Source organism: Caretta caretta, chromosome 1 (assembly GCF_965140235.1).
Source record: "Caretta caretta isolate rCarCar2 chromosome 1, rCarCar1.hap1, whole genome shotgun sequence".
NCBI lineage: Eukaryota > Metazoa > Chordata > Testudines > Cheloniidae > Caretta > Caretta caretta.
In genome coordinates this window covers 206,371,478-206,392,521 of record NC_134206.1, presented here as the reverse complement: position 1 = coordinate 206,392,521, position 21,044 = coordinate 206,371,478, and the positions used below count along the sequence as shown (strand labels likewise).

Below are 21,044 nucleotides of genomic sequence, written 5' to 3'. Positions count from 1 at the left end.
ATGCCAGGAAGGGGCTTCTCCACCCCCAGTCTGTCTGTCTGGTGGGGTGGCCAATTCAGGGGTTAGAACCCTGATGTTCTGAGGTATTTATTAAAATATGTTTGTTTAGGAAAACCCTGTGAAAAGGGCATGGCCCTAAAAGAGACTGAGAGTCTACTGCCAGGAAAGGCCTGTGTGTCCAAGGCTAGATGCAAAGCTCTTGCAGAAGAAGTTATGGAAGGACTGTCCAGCCCTCGGAGCAGAGCTCTCTCACTGACTCCTCTGAATGTATCTCTTGATCTCCAGCTGCCAGGGCTATTGGGCATCTAAATGTAGATGGGTTCCTGAATCAGGGCTGTTCCTTACTTTTCAGAGTGTTTTTGGTGTGTTTTTTTCTTACTAATAAATGGTCTGTTTTAATATATGAAAACTCCTGGCGCTGATAAATCTGAGTATCCAGGAACAGGACACATCAACTTTGCCAAAGAGACATATCACAAAATTACAATCAGATAGCCAGAATAGCAGCTGGAGTCTTGTCATGATAAGAGAAAACAGATCGATGCTGATTACACTGCAGGACCACTCATGAAATCAAGAGGGCCTCAGACTCTGTAGGCATCCATGGCCTGGACTAGTTATTTTCACATCTATGTGTGTGTTGCTAGGGGAATGACTCCTTCCCATAAAAAACCGGAGCCACACCGCTGCACGTTCTCTAATAACAATAATACTTCGCATGTCTGCGGCGTTTAATGGGAAGATCTCAAAGCACTTTAGAAACATTAAGGAATTAACCAACTGTCACAATCCTCCTGAGAGATGAGCATTATCAGCCCCTTTTGACAGAGGGGGAAACCAAGATTAAGTGATTTGTCCAAGGTCTCACAATGGCGCATTTGTAGAGCTGGGAATAGAGGCCACAAGTCCTAACTGCCAATCAGCTGCTCTATTTGACCATAGTCTTTCCTTTCAGCAGAGCATTTCTCTTCCCAGAGCTGTTATTCATTCTGTCCCCAAGGTGGGTTGATGAAAAATCCAACTGGTTCTGTCCTATTTGGAGGAAGTATCGTCCAGAGGGAGGAAGTAAATGTTGGAGCCCATTATTGTGCCTGTGCATGATGCACGCTCCAGGGGACTTTCCTATGCACAGGGCACCACCAGGTCATGTTCAAGGGACCTGCTTGCTGTCAGGGACAGATGCTGAGACAGGCAAAATATCTTCTCACTGTGAGAGAAGCACACAGGAGTTAGGCAAATCTTAAAACAACCAAGGGCGAGAACCTGCTGGTGTCAAAGGACTAGCCCCAGAGGGGCTCTCTCTGATCTCCACCTTTTGCGGTCTCTGCTGCATTAGTTAGGGGAGTCTCAGATTTTGTGTTTCTCTGCGAGGACAGTGTGTTGAGGAATATGGGCTTCCACAGGGTGCCAGGTCAATACACATGGAATTGGCATCACACGCTGAAGCCTCAAATTTGGCTTTGACATTGTACCCAAACATTCAGAGGTGATGGGCCAGATTGTACCATCTAGGCACAGTCCTGACTGGGGGGTGCTGTGGAAGGGGAAGCCCAATGCTTCCCAGAACTCCAGCATGCAAGGGATCACAGCTGCTGCGCCAGCCTTTAAGAAGGTGCAGCATGTGCTCCCCTGTGTGTCCAGCTGGTCCTTGCAAGCTGGTGTGGAGGACATAAGGTCATGACTCTTCCACTCCCCTAGCACCTTTGTGGGTCTTTTGCTCTCCAGGGGGCGCTGGAAAGGAACAGTCCTCAAAAGAACTCTGGAGGAACAATAGTACCTTCTCTCCATGTGGGGGTCTGAGAGTGGGGCGGCTTCTTGTGTCCTCTCCTTCTTATGCACCTGTACAAAGGCCCAGCTCCGTTTAGCTTTCAGGTGCGTGGGCTCTCTAGGCATAAAATGAGGAGCATGTCTCCTAATGACTATGGGGTGCAGTCAAAGGGGCTGCTTAGGGTATATCAAGGACTGTGTTGGAATTGCAAGCTATCACTTTAAGTGTGTGTGGGGGGGAAGGGGGGTTCCTGGTCCTGCATGTAGGCTAGTGGGCTCTGTAGCAAAGCATGCGATCAGTCAGACTGGAAAGAGCCAGCTTAAAGAAAGGTGGGGTGAAGTGTGCCTCTCTGCCTTAGGGAGCAGCCTGCTTTGTCTCACTCTGTTTTTGGGATCATGTGTGTTATTGTTCTGAATTCTAAACAATAAAGTAGTGTTACGTTGCAACCTTCCATTGAGAGTATTTACGTTTATATCTAACTTCTCTGTGTGGATGCTGGGAACACAACACTGGTTGTCAGGAATGTTGCATTAGGGTGAGAACCTCATCCACCTTAGATGGGTTTGCTTTTGGTTACTCCTGCTTTCAAGATACTAACTAGGGCTGGATGGTAACTACAGTTCTGCAAATAATGGATTTTTTGGTTCAGAGGCTGAATTTAAAAATTTAAAATCCAGGGAAAATAATCTAGTCTTCTTGAAATGAAACCAAGTTTTTCAATTTTTTTTTGCCAAAAAAAAAAAAAACCTGTCGAAATGCATTGTTTGGTGACAAAATAATTTGTAAAAAAAAGAAAACCCCCAAACATTTGTCCCGCTCTAATGGTTACTGGTTCACAGTCTCTGGCACAGCCGCACAGACAATGCCACCTGGCAGCAAAATGGCTGCCCTGGGCCCAGACATCAGAAGCTCCCCCTGATTTCAGAACAATCAAGGCCCTATGCTGACAGGTGCTCAGTAGGTGCTCGCTTCTTCTCCAGATGAGACCCAAAGTGAGTGGGATAGGGTGGAGAGGGCAGATGAGGACAAAAAGAATGAGCCCTAATGGAAATGACCAGTGCAGATTTCCTTTGGCAGCTCTTCACTGTTGCTCTAAGCCCCCTGGTGGGGCTCCGATTGGAGCAGCAGCCTTTTCCCTCACAGCAGCAGGGTCTAGCTCAGCTAGATCACAGGGGATAGATGGAGATAGGGACCATAGCTCAGGTGGTTCTCTCTCACACCCATAGGGTATATAGGACAATTTTCCAGGGGCCTTTTCCTCTCCAAGAAGCAGTGGGGCTCGTCCGTTAAAATCAGGGGGTGTCTCCCATGTAATTCATTTCCTGAATTGTCTCTATGTGTGTGCATGCAAAGGAAGGGTTGGGGGCCTTTGTGGCACTTCAGCCCTTCCCCAATATTTCCTTCATTTCTGCTGTATGTGGTACCCAGCAACAGCCAGAGAAGACAAAGGGGAAAAGCTCTAACTAACATGCTTAGCTTCTGTGTGACTCCAAGAGAAGCTAGGCTCTCACACAGGGTGAGAAGCCGAAGCATTGAGCAGGCCAATAAGGCTCTCTGGCTGGAGTGAGATAAAGGGATGTCTCCTGCTTACCGATTACCGACAGGCAGTGCGGTTGTACAGAATTTGCCAACGATGACGGCCTTGTCCTTCTTCCAGATCTGCAACTTGGGGAGATACTTCAGCATCACCACCTCTATCTGGCACAGTGGGACTGGATGAGCTAGCACCCCTTTGCCCAGCTGCTGCTGCTTAGGTCTGCAAGGCAGAGGGAGGGATGTGAATGAGAACAAGGGGCCAAACCACAGTAGCGTGTGAGTATGCAAGGGAGGATGGAGTCACAGGTGTCTACTGAAACATTGGAGATGGTGGGGTTGTTAACAGGAACCCTCATAGCACTTGGTGAGATCTAAGGATCCTTCTATGGCAATCTTACACTTCATGAGAGGTGGGAGGCTCTGCCCCAATAGACCCCTCTCCTACTCCAGGGGGATCTCTGTTATATGCCCTTCCTCTTCAAAGGCTGGAGAATGTGTGGGTATGGATGTGTATCTTTCTTCTTATACCACATGATTAAAGCAGCTCCCCCAGATCAGCAAATGTTCACTCCTCTGTCTTGTAATCCTATCCTGACACTCCATCAAATACAGCACTAAACATTGCACAGATGGCCAGGAGCATTATGAAGTGGGCAAAGCATGGGGTGGGGGATGTTGCCTTCTTCGAAGCATCAGGTGCTGGCCACTGCCAGCAAGAGGGTAATGGACTGTAAGGACTATTGATCAGATCCACCAAGACAAAGCCTGTTTTATAAAGAACAATGAGGCCTATTAATCCCTACCGTAATAGCATTGATTTTAGTGGAGTTACATGAGAAGGAATTTGGCTCACTGTGTCTGGTTTGCAGTTCTCAGAAAATAAAATAAGAGAAATGCATGTCAAGAAAATGTAAAACAAACCAAGGGAAATCCTTCTTTCTGCAGCATGTATTCAACATGTGGGATGCACCCCCACAAACAGGAAGAGAGTCACTGGGTTTCAAAGAGGGTTGGTTAATTGTATCACCAGTAATCCTGTGTGCGGGGAACTCTGTTTGACTTTAATGGGAGTGCTGTGGGCGGAGGCTCTGCGGGCCTGAGCGCATGATAGCCAAACATTTCAAAGCTGGGTGTCTACAGTTAGGGTCCTAACTCCATATTTAGGCATGAAAAAACCCCCAACATGTTTTCAGCAGTGCTGAGCACCCACAAATCCTACTGAAGTCCCTGGGAGCTGCTGAGCGTTTAGCATGCTTGCAAGTCTGGTCACCTATTTAAGTGCCGATTGGATACAGATACAAATTTTGTATTCTCAGACAGCTCTATCTGTAACCCAACCAATTCCCACGTGTCCTGTCCTTCTTGAGCTCACACACCACCTGGTGGACATACTTAAATGACCCGAATGGCTGTTGGTCTCAAATAGTCATAACTGAGCCACCAAGGTTTAGAGTAGAGCGGGGCCCAGATCCAAGCACCCACACACACGTTGTTGGGAAATGTAGACCTGGCTTTAAACTTTCCTGGGCTGAACTTGCCTGTAACTCAGAGGTTTGATTTGCATCTGTTGAAGCTCCAGAAGGTTGGCTGCTTATCTGAATTCATCTAAACTTCTTTGGTCTGCAACATTAGGCTGGAAATCAGTGGAGATTTAAATGCTTCTTGTTACTGGCCAGGCTGGAAATCCCCTAGAAACAGCCCCTCCCTGAGTATGTCAGACCTGCTGCTCTTGGTCCCAGGCATAGAGGCAGCATACTTCAAAGGTCTGGACCAGACTTTGTGCTGAGCGGAGTTTCTGCTCAGCTCAACAGAAAGGGGCCATCTGGGAGCTAGCTCTGGTGCTGCTCTGGCCTGGGCCCCTTGCACACATCCTGCATCATGCTCTGCTCTCTTCCTCCCTGCCCCACCTTGCCTATTGTGCTGGGGGTCAAGGGGAGGGACAAAGCTGTAGGAACCAGCAAGACTGGCTCTGTGCCTGCTGGGCACTCTTCTTTACTGGGGAAATCCCAGAGGAGTTAGCACACAGGGCAGGGAGAGGTCAAAGAATCCGGCCCTTTAATTCAAGATACAATTTGGGGGAAGATGGCACGTTCCAGATGGATCTTACTGTCCTGAACCTGCCTCTGTCTCCAGCCTCAGTGGATTCTCCTCTCCCAGGTTCATTGCTGAGTAACTGCAGTTACAACGGATTAGTTAACCTCTGTCCTGCTGCACACAAATGCTTCTGTCCCTACAGTCATTTTCAGCTCACATCTCAGGGTCATCAGGACAGCTGCCTAATGAGTCAGGTATGTATGGCCAGAGCCTGGTTGGTATTTGCTAGATGTCCGTCTCTTTGCCAGCAGTTTGGTTATCAACTACTCAGTTACATTACCAGGACACCTGGTGGTGATTGCATGTGGTCATTTGTGCTACTGCTATGCACATACATGGCTTAGAAAGACATCCTTGCGCCTGCAACAAGGAAGACGAGGGAGTAAAGACAGGTCAGAGGTACACATTGTCACTCACATGGTGATCTTCACGCTGGCTGTAGAGTTGCTGCTGCGGAAGGTGATCTCAAGGTTGGTGACCAAGCTTCTCGTCTGCTGCAAGTGAAACTCCACCAGGCTGTGGTACACTGGGCAACAGACAGCACACGACAGAGTGAGGGCACAAGTCCCTGGCTGTAGGGGACAATTTCCTGGTGCAAGTGCTAGAGGAGCCAACTAGGGGGGGAGCTTTTCTTGACCTGCTGCTCACAAACCGGGAAGAATTAGTGCGGGAAGCAAAAGTGGATGGGAATCTGGGAGGCAGTGACCATGAGTTGGTTGAGTTCAGGATCCTGACACAGGGAAGAAAGGAGAGCAGCAGGATACGGACTCTGGACTTCAGGAAAGCAGATTTCGACTCCCTCAGAGAACGGGGATGGGTAGGATGCCCTGGGGGACTAACATGAAGGGGAAAGGAGTCCAGGAGAGCTGGCTGTATTTCAAGGAATCCCTATTGAGGTTACAGGGACAAACCATCCCAACGTGTCGAAAGAATAGTAAATATGGCAGGCGACCAGCTTGGCTTAACCGTGAAATCCTAGCGGATCTTAAACATAAAAAAGCTTACAAGAAGTGGAAGGTTGGACATATGACCAGGGAAGAGTATAAAAATATTGCTCGGGCATGTAGGAATGAAATCAGGAGGGCCAAATTGCACCTGGAGCTGCAGCTAGCAAGAGATGTTAAGAGTAACAAGAAGGGTTTCTTCAGGTATGTTGGCAACAAGAAGAAAGTCAAGGAAAGCGTGGGCCCCTTACTGAATGAGGGAGGCAATCTAGCGACAGAGGATGTGGAAAAAGCTAATGTACTCAATGCTTCTTTTGCCTCTGTCTTCAGAAACAAGGTCAGCTCCCAGACTGCTGCACTGGGCATCACAGCATGGGGAGTAGATGGCCAGCCCTCTGTGGAGAAAGAGGTGGTTAGGGACTATTTAGAAAAGCTGGACGTGCACAAGTCCATGGGGCTGGACTCGTTGCATCCAAGAGTGCTAAAGGAATTGGCGGCTGTGATTGCAGAGCCATTGGCCATTATCTTTGAAAACTCGTGGCGAATGGGGGAAGTCCCTGATGACTGGAAAAAGGCTAATGTAGTGCCAATCTTTAAAAAAGGGAAGGAGGAGGATCCTGGGAACTACAGGCTGGATATGAGTCAGCAGTGTGCCCTTGTTGCCAAGAAGGCCAATGGCATTTTGGGATGTATAAGTAGGGGCATAGCGAGCAGATCGAGGGATGTGATCGTCCCCCTCTATTCGACATTGGTGAAGCCTCATCTGGATACTGTGTCCAGTTTTGGGCCCCACATTACAAGAAGGATGTGGATAAATTGGAGAGAGTCCAGCGAAGGGCAACAAAAATGATGACTTATGAGGAGAGGCTGAGGGAACTGGGATTATTTAGTCTGCAGAAGAGAAGAATGAGGGGGGATTTGATAGCTGCTTTCAACTACCTGAGAGGTGGTTCCAGAGAGGATGGTTCTAGACTATTCTCAGTGGTAGAAGAGGACAGGACAAGGAGTAATGGTCTCAAGTTGCAGTGGGGGAGGTTTAAGTTGGATATTAGGAAAAAAATTTTCACTAGGAGGGTGGTGAAACAATGGAATGCATTACCTAGGGAGGTGGTAGAATCTCCTTCCTTAGAAGTTTTTAAGGTCAGGCTTGACAAAGTCCTGGCTGGGATGATTTAATTGGGGATTGGTCCTGCTTTGAGCAGGGGGTTGGACTAGATGACCTCCTGAGGTCCCTTCCAACCCTGATATTCTATGACCATGCCTTCAGCATTAACCCTCGCCTTGTAGCAATGGGAGGGCTGTCTGTCCTCACCCCCTGCCTGCTATGACCTCTCCAGCACCGTATGGAGAAGATTAAGCAGAGCTTTGACATAAAAAGGGAACAGGCTGCCTGGTCGATTGGACATATATTTGTTTACTGACAAAACTCCATTCCTCACCGTTCTGTTCTGAGAGTGAGAGTCAGACAGACAAAGACAGAGCCAGAGAGGGGGAAGGGTGGCAGAGAGAAAATGAAGGTGTCGGTGGGAGCCATTGGGCCCACGTCTGCTCTCATATTGGTGTAAATCAGGGGTAACTCCACCGAGACCAGTGGTGTAACACTGGTGGAAATGCGAGAAGAATCAGGCCTATTATCCTCAATAGTCTCCAGGAGTGTGGCATGAAATGAGGCTAAGGGCCATATCTCAAATGCCTTCTAGGACCAATTTCTACTCTCAGGTACACCTATGGAAAATGGAGTATCTCACCAGGAGCCATTGGGTATTGAACTGGATGGAGAAGCTGGCCCATAACTCAGAATAGGACAGTGGCTTGGGTTAGCCCAGCATTTGTAACAGTGATGTTCTGCAGCTGGTGAAAGCAATGCCCCCTGCCAATGTACAGCTGCTGAAGGAGGCCTACGGATAGGGAGACTTGCTGAGGGATTGAGGGATTTACAGAAGCTACCATGAAGCCAGATACCCCCTTAATCCATTTCTCAGAGCCCCCTGCAGTTTCTATGGGGAGCAGGGGAAGGACTGACACATTCCAGGCAACCACAGTGACTCTCTTCAGGAGCACTGGCATAAATGGAAAGTCTCCACAGTTCATTCATGCTACCAGCCTGGCTTCCTTCTCTTTGCTACTTACTGCAGTATGGGGCTGAGGAGGCGGTCACCAAGTAAACCTTCACCTCCTCAGGGAGCTTTGCCACGCTGACTCCACCGCGCTCCAACAGCCCTAGGGGAAGAAATGAAACCAAGGTGGAAGGGGAAAGGCCCTGAGGGAATGGTTGGCAGGAACACCTGATTCACTTCTCACCTATCCCACTATTTTGATGTGGATCAAAACAGTGTTTACTAACCCCCTGCGTCAGTGAGATCAGGAACAGGCTCAGTGTCTGCATCCCAGCTACTCTCCATTGCAGGGTTCCACCAGCACACCCAGTGTCACACCACTGTGACCACTAGGACAGCCAGCAGTAAGGAGAGTCACCAGGGCATCCAGGCATGCTCCATGATGACACCATTGTAGCCTCTGGGCCTGATTCCCCACTGCCCTGCAGTCTGTGCCATCCTTTGCACCTGTCCCAAATGAGTGTCAAAAGGCTTCCCAGTCAGGGTGGTACAGTTTCACCCTCACTTTGTGCAGTGTGTACCTAGGGAAACCAGGCTGGCTGTGCTGGGGGGAGGGGTAGTGACTCCTCTGGTGCTGGGGGAATGCACAACAGAATGTGCCATGCCTTTCAGGGGCAAAATGCTTCCAGTCAGTGGCTTTCCAGTGACGCACCTCCTTGCACCCCCCAGCACAGCTCAGCCTCAGGGGAGAGGAAGAGAGTTTTCCCAGTGCTGGAATGCAGCCACCTCTGGGGTGAACAGAGATACTGCTGACCAGCATACTGATGTTGGAGCAATGGGTGAATATCAAACGGGTTGAAGTTTAGGTTCAGCTCAGTTTAGGGTAAACACTGACTGCTTCTCTGAACTAGAGAAACTTTTTGACTTCAGTGCACATTGGTTAGACAGGTAAGTGAACAACGTCTCCTATTGAAACTGCAGGGGGAAATGTAAGGGCTTATCCACAAACATTATGTGGCAAGCTGGGGTGTAAATCTACCCTGCACTAGCCTGCTGCGCACTAAGTGTCCGTGTGGACCCTGCTGATACGCACTAACGGTTCATTTGTGCACTTTGATTTACTCCCATTTCATCAAAGCGCAGTAAGGAGCTGTTAATGCACATCAGCAGGGTCCACAACAGCTCCTTACTGCGCTTTGATGAAATGGGAGTAAATCAAAGTGCACAAATGAACCGTTAGTGCGTATCAGCAGGGTCCACACAGACACTTAGTGCGCAGCAGGCTAGTGCAGGGTAGATTTACACCCCAGCTTGCTGTGAACTAAGTGTTAGTGTAGACAAGCCCTGAGCAGGAATTCAATGACTCACATTGGAATTTGGCCAGGAGACTAGAGTTGGTCCCAAACCACAGAATTTGATTCCAGATCTGAACTCTGGTTTCTAACCTGCCCCAAGTTCAGAAGAATTCGGATTCAGCCCATTCAGAGGGAGGGGCCAGCTGCAAATCTGACCTTTTGCAGACTTTGGCAGGGGGCTAGATCTGGGGTATTTGTTCAGATTCATTTCCTGCCCTTATGGAATGTACCATAGGGTGTTCAATGGCCGTAGGTGTTCACAACCTTAGTTTTACATCTCACCTCACAGCTGAAATCCAGTAGTTCCTGACCATTCCCAGCTCAAAAAAATCCAATCTAAATGCCTCACCCTGCATCAAAGACCTTCAGGTTTCTACTCTCCTCTCCCTTTGGGCAGTGGAGTTCCCAGGCTGGTATCATACCTATTCTGGGACAGGAGAGCAGGAAAGGATTGAAACATTCCAGGCAGTGGCCAGCAAGGAAATTTTCATGACTTGAGCATGGAAATGCCATCATAGGACAGGAATTCTCCAGGGCACTAATATAGAGATGTACTGCCCTCATATGATCACAGATCAGATAGTTATACCCTGCAAGATAAAGCAAGACTACAGGTAAGGGGACCATGAAGGGACTGACCTCTTGATCCAATATGGACTCTATGCATTTCTAAGGAGCCCAGCACAGTAATAGCTAGGGTGCAAGTTAAGAAACTTTATTCTGTCTGCGAAGGACACATCAGGTACAATTTTCAAAAGTGCCTAAGCAATTTAGGCATCCAAGTCCCACTGAAAGTCAAGTCACTTAGGTGACTTTGAAAATTTTATCCAAAATCCCCTCCACTCATCCTTTCCTGGGCAGCTGTGGACTAAGTAAAAGGCTGCAATTCAGGTGTCATAGGTGTTAGCTCCGAGTTCTGCCTCTAACTCACTGTGTGACTGAGCAATTCACTTGACCTCTGTGCCTCAGTTTCCCCAATCTAGAAAATGAAGCTACGGATACTCATCCATCTTTATAAAATGCTCTGAGACCTGTGGCTGGAGAGCCCTATATATGGTAAATTCTAAGGCCTAATCCACATTAGAAAAGGTTTGCTAGCAAAGCTGCGCTGACAAGTCCTCTCAGTTTAGATGCAGCATATACCAGAAGAAAAGGTTTTTTGCTGTTATAGCTTATACTGGTTCCCCAAATGAAATAAGAGATACTGGCTGTTAGGATATAGATATTCAGGCCTGTCTGGAAAGGCCTATACTTTAAGAATTTAGGTATGTTTATAATTTAGCTAGTTATAGAGGTATAAAAAAAAAGAATCAAAATCACTGTCTGACTGTATAAGGCCTTTTTCACTGTGACAGTCTGAGGCCCTGTTCTTAGGCCAAAGCCTTTGGCTAAGCAGCAGAGGCAGCCATAAGCTGGGAAGCAACCGGTCACCTCCTCACGTTCTAAACTAGTCACATTGAAATAAGGTGCTACTGGGCTGTTAGGAATACACTCCTGTCCTGATAATGCCTATTGCCTCCAGAGAAAGGGAAGTGCCTAGAAGATGTAAAAGGAAATTTAGGTTGATAGCTTCCTGTCTGGCAGGAACTCACTTATCAGTAGCTGGGATATGAAATCCTTATTTCTTTATTGTTCTATCACTATAGTCCCCATTTCCATATTGTTTGTCTGTATAATCTCTGTCTGGTTCTGTGATTGTCGGCTGTATAATTAATTTTGCTGGGTGTAAACTAATTAAGGTGGTGGGATATAATTGGTTAAATAATCATGTTTCAATATGTTAGGATTGGTTAGTTATATTTCAGTAAAATGATTGGTTAAGGTATAGCTGAGAATATTACTATATAAATTAGGGGAAAACAGGAAGTAAATTGGGATTTGAAAATAAGGAAAAGGGAACTTGGATTTAAGCTTTCTGGAAATTCACCCCAATAAACATTGAATTGTTTTCACCTTTGGACTTTGGGTATTGTTGCTCTCTGTTCATGTGAGAAGGACCAGGGAAGTGAGAAGGTGAAGGAATAAACCCCCTTACACTGGCAAAATGACTTTTTTTGCTGGTAGAACTGCATTTAGACTAGGGCTTTTGCTGGTATAGAAATATCACTTAAAAAAAAATCACGCCCTGGGTACAGGCAAAAGTTTCTAGTGGAAACCTGGCCTCAGGGTGCTTTGCGTTTCAGCTGTTATGTTGTTGCATAACCATAGATAGTGTTATCTGGTTATTCTTCTTCTCTGAATGCTGAGAGGCAGCTTGGGCAAGATGGCTCGTCATGCCATGGCTTGTCCTTTACACATCTACTGTCCTGCTGTAATGTCTGCCATACCCCTGCCCTGGCTCAGGTGGGAACTGTTAGTCAAGCAGTAGCTTTACAGGCTGACTGATTGGAATGAAGGGAACGTCCCTTGACAACTTGCCGTGAATCCTTCTCACCTGAGGAGATGAACCGGGGGCATCCAGGTTGGTCTTTGCCTCCATTAATGAAATAATCAATATGGCCTACAGGAATCCGGATACCAAAATCTGAAAGGAGCAAAAAAAACCAACCAAACAAACCACCCCACTGAGCTGTTATTCCTGCTCCTCCTTCTCTAGGGAAACATTCTAGAGGAAGCTGCTAGTTTCCATGTTCCAAGGTCCTAAGAACAGGATGTACTTAACAGTATCCGAGCTGGCCCCAGGCCCACACACAATATGGTGGTTTCTTCACCAGACTAAGGGAGAATTTTAGGTGTCTTGCCAACTGTTTTCACTGTACAGATTCCTCCATGCTTCAGTACATAGGGATGGGAGCAGAGTGTTCACCTGGGCCTTTGTTTTAATGGGACTTTCACACTAAAGGAAACTGAAAGTGAGAAACCTTAATTTGGGAAATGATTCTCTGGTCACCTTTTTGTGGTTTTTCCTTTACCCTTTGCAGAGATCTGCAACTGAATTAGAAGTTGTTTCCCCCTCCCTCATGGTCTACCCTGCCTGATCCCCTGTGATGTAAGTGTCCTGGCTTTGTGACTTCACAGGGTGTTTCCCCACAAAATGACTGAGGTCATCAGTCACCATTATGACTTCTCTGCAGGAGAAGGTGATGGGCTGTGATGAAGGGCAAGACTTTTTCCATGTTCTTGTCCTGCATAATTATCTGTGAGAGGCAGTGATATAGAGCACAGGAACGGGAGTCAGGAGGCCTAGATTCCATGTCTAGCCCTGCCACTGATGCTCTCTGTATTTTTTGGACACATCACTTAATGTCTCTGGGCAACAGTTTCCCCCCGCTGTAAAATGGAAATGATACAGACTTACATCCTGGCAGTTATGAAGCTTAATTAATAAATCTCTATAAAGAGCTCTGTGGTCTTCAGGGGGAAGGTGCTACAGAAAGGTGCAAAGCATTATATTCTATAACATCTTCCATCTAAATTGGCCTCTAAGCACTTTACAAAGGTTACTAAGTAATTGTACTATCTCTGGGTTTGATTCTGCTGTTGCTTACAGCAGAATAAATGTGAAGTAACTCCCTTGAAGTCAGTGGAAGTAGGAGCAGTGAGGCCCTACATACTCACAGGAGTCACTGGGAACGTCAGAGCCCATCAGCATGGCATAACAGTTTAGGAGAGGAAGTGAATATTGAATTGAAATCTCCAGGGGCATTTTGGGAGCAGTATGCAATGACCAGAGAGGACATAAGGTGAGGTCTTGCACCCCAATCTTTGCAAAAGGTGCCAGGGAATCTTTAATGGCAATATATTGTCAGGTTGCATGGAAATTGAAAGGGAACCTTCTCCCCTGTCCAATGTTGAAGGAACTGGACTATTTGTTTCTGCAGAAACAAACAATCTTCTCCTGGCAAAAGCAGGAGTATGCTGAGCTGGTCCCACCAGAAGCTCTGTGTTCCTCCACCTGACTTGCTGCCCATTCATTGATCCTGCTGCTTTCAGATGCTGGGGATGAAGAGACACAAAGGGAAGAGCAGTACTTGAGAGTTTTGACACTAAGTTTCCCTAGTGTAGACACAGAATGTAATTCTCAGAGGTGCTATTGTTGGTGGGGCTTCTAGTATAGACAAAACTCTCATGGCCAGATTTTTACTATCATTTGAGTTAAGCCTTCTGGAAAGCTAATCTAACCAAAACACAACTACATCCTACTGTGAGACTTGAACCTATTATCTTCTGACCTAGAAGGAAGAGCCACCAAGGGCCAGATTAACCCAACACTGGGTCCTAGGCAAACATATACTTTCTGGGCCCATCTTCTAATAGAAAAGAGCGCTATAGTCCACTCACCGCAGCTGGGCTGACCATGCTGTAGATCTGCCAGGACTGGCTGCTCGTCTTGCCGCTGCTTGGGAGCGCTGCTCAGTGACAGAGGGGCAGCCAGGCCAAACTTGAGGGGCACTACAAGCTGGAGCACCAGGTTGCAATGCCACTCACTCAGGTGAGTGAAGTTCAGTTGGCACATCAATTTGCATTAGTTAAAAAAAAACTACACCTCCCTCCTGCCCCCTCCCCAAAATGTGGGCCCTAAGTGGGTGCCTGGTTTGCCTATGTGTGAATCTGGCCTTGGAGTTAGCCACTGGGCCACACTAACAGCTATACACTAACCATGTTCCTGGCCATTAATGATGATGGCAGGGTGGGGAGAAGCAGTAGGCTGAAAAGAATAGAAACCAGATTACTGTCTGTATCAGTGTGAATGGCTTCCACAAAGAGAGCATCTCCAGGATCCAGGCGCTCCTCACGGCTGGCTTTTGTGTACTTGGGCCCCGCAGGATCCAGTCCTGTACCAAGATAGAACTAAAGTCTTAACAGCAGACACACTGCCACCCTCTTCCCCTCAGGAGAACCAGTGCTGACTCTGGACCCAGCCTTGGGTTGGCAGAGTTTAGGTTAGCACCAAGAAACCCAGATGCTGATCCAAATATTTTCAGGCTGCAAATGGAACAGGAAATTGGGTATAATTGATTGTACACTTGTGAAATCACAGGGTAGGAATGAGTGGGGAAAAGGGGATTGTCAGAAGGTATTGATGCCTATAATTTACTTGGCAGAGGTAAAAGGGGAAAGGAAGAAAGTCACATTTGGCAACTGTTATAAGTTTAAGGGTCAGAAAGGGCAGAAGGTCCCGAATGTGAGATTGGTGAGCATGTAATTACTGGGGAGCAAAATGGTGCTACTTTTATAGGCCTGGTGAAGATGTAAATAAAAATGTTACTGTTGAAGATGAATCTCAAAAGACTTGAGGAAACAGGAAGAGCAATGCCAATTTCCCCTTCTGCTAAATACCTTGGGCCATAACATACAGACCTAACATCAGACTAAACTAATCATAATAATGTACATTTTTTTAAAATATAGAGGAAGAGGATTGTGGTGCAGGTAGCTAGATGGACTGTCTTGTATGTAATGCACCTCTGAGTGTAAAGTGTGCCCTGGGACTGAGCTAGCTCAACATGGCAGCTCTATAGAATGAGTCACACACACTGTGCTCTCTCCTGGGAGCTGTACTGTTCCTTCTTGTTGTTGTTCTTCCTCAATCCGAAATAAAAGCTATTCATTTGAAAGCATGTCTTTTGTATTGGAAACATAGGAGTGATCTTTGTGCTGAGGGGCCAGCAAGGACCATCTGACGCAAGCTTTTTTGTGGTTCCCTTGGTACGAGGTCCAATTAGGCTTCCCAGCCAGGACATTTTTCCTCTAAGATGGTAGAAGCTCTGAGCTGAAAGGGTCAGCTCTTTATAATTCATTCCTATTGCTGTCAGTCACACACAATCCTTTGTTATTAGTCTGAACATACAAAACTATTCAAGCATTAATGCTTTGATTCCCATGGGGTCTAGATTTCCCCATCATTAACTGATGGTGCAGTGACAACTGGTCTCCACCCACCCAGTGAGTGGTGTGAATTCTATTATTTGACTGTGTGTGAAAATGTTACAGGCTCTTCACGGTCTGAACAGCGAGTCCTGCAAGTGAAATCCTGTGCTCAGAGGGTTGCTGGCCATTATTCCAAGAATAAAAAAAAAACAAAAAAACACACAAACACATTCCTGAACTGCTCTGTAGCTCAGAAGTACCCACAAGCCCAAGACTTCTCAGCTAAAGAACCATTATCAAACCCTTTCCATCAACCTTGACATGCTCTTTCTGTCCTCACAATTCAGGGCCATTGGGTCCAGGATTCTCCCAATGTTACAATACCTGTAATCCTTCCCAGCTGGCCTCCATGGAACTGCCCCACCAGACCTGCAACATGTGCTCCAAGGCTCACTCCAATGAAGTGCACAGATGTCCCTGACACTCCAAGTACCTGAGGAGTGAATAATAGTTAATACTTTTCATCCCAGGGTCTCAAAGCACTTTTCAGAGGCAAATCACTATTATTTACCCCCCATTTTACAGATAGGAAATCAGAGACACAGGGAAAAGTGATCTACCCAGTCACAGCAGATCAGTGAGTGGCAAAGCCTGGTTTGCTGACCTCCTGTCCTGTGCACTGCACTGCTTTTCTCAGTGCATAAGGTGGTTAACCAGAGAGAAGTGAAGAGTGGTTGATATTGTCCTTACTTGGTTTTTTGACACATTGATCATGGACACAAGATCACTCATCTCCTCCAGCCCCCTACATACTCTCATGTTCCCTCCCCTTGGGTTATCTTCACTCTGGAGCACTTCCCACAGAACCTCCTAGTTGGGTGACACTACCCCCAAAACCTGGATGTCCCTTCAGCAGGAACAAGAAGGACAAGGTCTCTCTCCTAGCTTTGTCACCTCCCCACCCCATGCTGATGTTGTTTTCTCTTGTTGTTTCATTGGTTTTAGTTGCATAGGTTAGATTCCATTGACTTGAATGGAACTTAACCACTTACGTCGGTGTTTTCTGAATAAGGGTCAATATGATGTGATACGATACCACGTGCCCTAGTTAATACAATGGGATGCAACAGATACAGGGCAACACATTCTGAGGCAATACAGTATTATGGGACAGGACACACCACGTTTATCCTACCACCTTGCCTTTGATAGTGTTTGAGACCCACTTTTCACAGATGTAAACAATGACATAAGGGGAAAGCAATGGAGGATCAAGGCCAGTGCCTGCAATATGTGAGGATACAATACTGTGCAGGGCCTGTGATATAGGCAGGACAATGCAGTACAGTACAATGCAATATAGTGAAACACAATGCTATACAATAGGGTAAGTGAGAGGGGGCAAGAGGTGGAGAAAGGCAGAGTCCTTAGTACAGAGACCCATGGAGTGATGGGTTGGAGCAGCAGATGAGAGCTCAATGCACAGCTGGGCTGTGATACTCAGGAGGAAGAGGATCTGGGAAGATGGAGATTCTGTTTCGCCACTGCAGTGAGCTTATTATGGAATAAACAAAGGTCAGAGTGGAAGCTACTGTCTGGGGTGGTTTGCATTCACACCCATTTCTGTCCCTTGGCTATGCTCCTCCCACCCAGACATTCATTTCCACCTACCAGCATCTTGCTGATGAAACGAGAGATCTCTATGCTCAGCTCCATGACATTTTCCACAGCACCAGGGTAGTTTCTTGTAGCTCCATAAACCCAGTCAACTGCGACCACATTCACCTTGGCAGCTCGGAATAATGCACCAATGAGTCCATTGATCCAGGAGGGCTTTGTGCCAAGTGCTCTGGTGAGCCATCAGAAATAAATATGTCAGATGCCTTCCAAAATGGGGCAAGCACACATGCAGACTTCCCCTCTGGGGTGGTGTAGCAAGGCTATGCTTCACTGGCACAGTGCCTCCTGCTAGTCATCCTGGGAATCAGCTCTTCCAGCCCAGAGCGCCCTCTGCAGGCTGGTGTCTCACCTGCCGCTGGCCCCATGTCCCTCCCAGACCCCAGGGTTCTGCCCCAGCAGGACCCCCACACTCTGAGTTCCCCCTCCCAGGGGAACCTCCAACCCTCTAAACCCACCTTGCCTCAATGGCTACTGCCAGTCATCATCTAGCTCCCACTCACTGAGGCAGACTGCAGTCTGTAATAGCCACTTATCACAGGCAAGGGGGTAGGACCAGCTGCCTCTGCCTATTCCCAGGCTGCTCCTCTGCCTGCAGCCTGGGTGTTTATGAGGTTAGAGCTCCCTTTGCCCTTCTCTACCTCAGGTACCTTGCTCTCAGGCAACTAGCCCTTCCCACTCCAGGCCTAGAATGAGACTCCTCTGCTTCTGGCCCACAACCCTCTTATAAGGGCCAGCTGGGCCCTGATTGGGGCGTGGTCCCAGCTGTGGCTGCTTCCCCCAATCAGCCTAGCTTTTCCCCAGCTGTAGCCCTCTCCAGGGCTGCTTTAACCCCTTCAGGGCCGGAGCAGGGTGACTACCCGGCTACAGGTGGTATCTCAAAATCTCCCTGCTGGGACTGCCATACAGTAGGTGAAAGTTTTGTCTACTATCAGACTGCGCCAAACAGCCTTCCATCACTGCAGTTCACAGACTCTTTTCACCTATAACCATCCTGCCCATTATGAGTCAGAAAGAAATCAGACATTTACATGACCAAAACTAACACCTGCAGTGACAACAGCTTGAGTGAAATTGCCAGAGGTATCAGTCTTGCTGTAGTGCTTAAGCTGATCACCAGCTGAGGTCAAGAAGAAATTTCCTTCCATAGACAGAGTATAGTCTAGCGAACAATGGGATAGAGGTCTAGGCACTAGGAGCTCCTAGTCTCAGCTCTGCTACCAGCTGGCTAAGAGACCTTGGGCAAGTCACATAGGCCCAGATTTTTAAAGGCATTTAGCGCTGGAACGCCAAATTGATTTAGAAGCCTAAATCCCATTCTTAAAAGGGATTTAGGCACTTAAGAGCCAAAATCCTGTCAATTGTCCATGGTATTTGGATTTTGGCTTACAAGTCCCTAAATCCCTTTTAAAATGAGGTTTAGTCTCCTAAATCAATTGGGCATTACAATGCTGAGTGTAGCGATGCCTAAATACCTTGAAAAATTTGGGCTTTAAGCTTTCTGTGTCACAATTCCTCTTCCATAAAATGATATGTATTTACCTCTGGGTGTATTTTATTTATTGATTTCATTTTATAATGTCTCACCCTTCACGGAAATTAAACTAACATGATTTAAAATCAACTATGGGCTGGCTGATGCTCCCACAATAAAACAAACCCACCAAATGGCCACAGCTTTAAAAACCCTAGCTCAAACTCCCTGCCTCCAGGATGAGAAGAAGAAAGGTGGGTTTGGCAGGCTTCCTAGCAGGTTAAGAAATCCATGCACTGAATGGCTGGGGGGACAGAGGGAGAAAACTCCAAAGCAAAGACTCTTCATGAATAAAACTAGTAAAAAAACAGGGGGAAAGACCTAATTTTGGGAGGGGGTGGGGGGATATCCCTGTTTTTTAAAACCTGTGGATATTTGAAATTTTAACATTTAATTGAAAAGTTGAAATTTGAAGTATTTTGACCAGCTCTGCAGCTTGTCTCAAGATGAGGGTGAAAAAGTCACAAAAAGTATATTAACATTTTCTCCCTTTTTTCCTTTGGTTTAGAATTAGAAATGTTGACTAGATTTTTCACTGACATTTTGAAATTCAGGTCTTTTGACATGGAATATCTTCCCCTCTGATGTAAGCACCTTGCCTGATTGTGGGTTATAAACTCTTTGGGGCAGGGAATATCATTTCATTCTGGGTTTGTGCCGTGCCTAGCACCAGGGGGTTCTGGTCCATGACCAATGCTCCTAGGTGCTATGGTAATACAAATAATAAATAATAATTGCTGAGGTATGACATGAGGAGAGAGAAGGAGATCTCTGAGGTCACTGGGACTGAAAGTGTCCAGCTCAGTTTATGCTTACCTGAAGCCATGGATTATTATTTTGGTGTCCAGGCTAGTATTGAAGTTGGAGTTCTTGATGTCATTGCCAAGTGATATCAGCTGCCCACAGCTGGGGTTTGAGGAGGTGAACAGAAGAAACTGGACTTTAAGTTTCCTGCCCTCTAAGAAGCTTGCAGTCTGAAAGTCAGAGCAGGGCTGTGCTGGGACATAGGTCTCATGCCCTGCAGTGAGAAAGAAACAAAAACATACATGCCTCGTCTGTGTATGCCCACTGGGAAAGAGCAAATGGAGGGGAGGGGGACGATAGGCTTGTAGTTAGGGCACTGCACTGAGACATTGGCGAGTGGGATACAGTTCTCTACTCTACCACAGCCTTCCAGTGTGATCTTCAGCAGGTCACTTAATTTTTCTGTGCCTCCATTTCCCATGTAAAATGAGGATAGTACTCTTGTGGCACTGAGGCCCGTTGATAGTTCGCTACTGTGTGTCAGCAACTCATCGGGCCTGACCTACTCACTGCACCTAACACACTGTTGTCATAATCTATCGTATACAAACGATAACATGCTGGTCCCAAAAAACATTGCATGGTATATGCACAAGGATATACAGAGAGTTATAAATATGTGCTGGAATTATGTTCTTAAAATGTGCTTGGCAAGCAATACATAAGGCCAGTCTGCCCTAGATAAAAGAGTGTGTATTTGCTTTTCTGACCAGCCAGGCAGAGACAATGAAGGTACATCTACATAAAAGGTAAACAGAGCTGACAAGTGGGGGAGAAAACAGCCTGGCATCTACATCCCAGCAGGAAAGAGAAACTGGGCTTCCTTTTCAAGAATACATTTCAAAGGTTTACTGGACTATGACAAGAGGGGGAGAGAACCACTAATTTAAGTTGTCCTTCACCTGCGGAGTCAAAGAAACCAAGCACTTTGAGATATGAGAAGGGTCCTGGCTAAAAAACTGGTCAGCCAGACTGGAAGAAAGATGGGTGAGAAAAACTTCTTTGAACAAAGGACTCTAGTTTGTTAAGTTAGATCGAAGTCTTAGAAGCCTATTCTTACTTTTGTTTGCTTGTAACCATTTCTAGCTTTATTCCTTATACTTGGTATCACTTAAGCTGATACCCTTTTATTAATGAATGTACCTCTTTTTTTTTTCACTATAAACCATCTCCATGCTTTGGTTGAAGTGGAGGGTTTGTCAACCCAAGTTAAGTTAATAAGTTGCTGTGTACTCTCTCTTTCAAGGAGCCGTGAACTAGATAAAGTTCTGTGAGGGGCTGAGCACGTCTCTGGGGAACTTGGGAATTGGGGTTCACTGATTGTTACCTGCTAGGCAAGGTTTGGACTGGCAAGAAGAGTTTGCTGGCAAGGCAGACAAGCTGGTGTGGCAGTGAGCTGACACACACAGCTCAGCTGCAGCAAAACTCTCATTTGCTGACGCTGCGGGGAGTAACAGTGATTCT

At 46.7% G+C, this 21,044-nt stretch overlaps 1 protein-coding gene across 5 annotated transcripts in view; it reads right to left on the bottom strand.

The window, feature by feature from the left end:
- Positions 1-713: 713 nt before the first annotated feature.
- Positions 714-21,044, bottom strand: part of PLA1A (phospholipase A1 member A) — a 34,653-nt gene continuing 14,322 nt past the window's right edge. For 4 of the 5 annotated variants that reach the window (XM_048818768.2, XM_048818762.2, XM_048818770.2 and 1 more), the window contains 10 exons: positions 19,593-19,794; positions 17,237-17,414; positions 15,950-16,058; positions 14,428-14,529; positions 12,189-12,278; positions 10,177-10,344; positions 8,473-8,562; positions 5,816-5,924; positions 3,360-3,524; positions 714-1,207 (listed from right to left, as the gene is read on the bottom strand). In XM_048818768.2, the coding sequence (XP_048674725.2) occupies positions 1,123-1,207; positions 3,360-3,524; positions 5,816-5,924; positions 8,473-8,562; positions 10,177-10,344; positions 12,189-12,278; positions 14,428-14,529; positions 15,950-16,058; positions 17,237-17,414; positions 19,593-19,794 (1,298 nt within the window). In that variant the 3' untranslated portion in view covers positions 714-1,122. The remainder of the gene's footprint in view (positions 1,208-3,359; positions 3,525-5,815; positions 5,925-8,472; positions 8,563-10,176; positions 10,345-12,188; positions 12,279-14,427; positions 14,530-15,949; positions 16,059-17,236; positions 17,415-19,592; positions 19,795-21,044) is intronic. The other variant, XM_048818757.2, reaches the window with a different exon arrangement.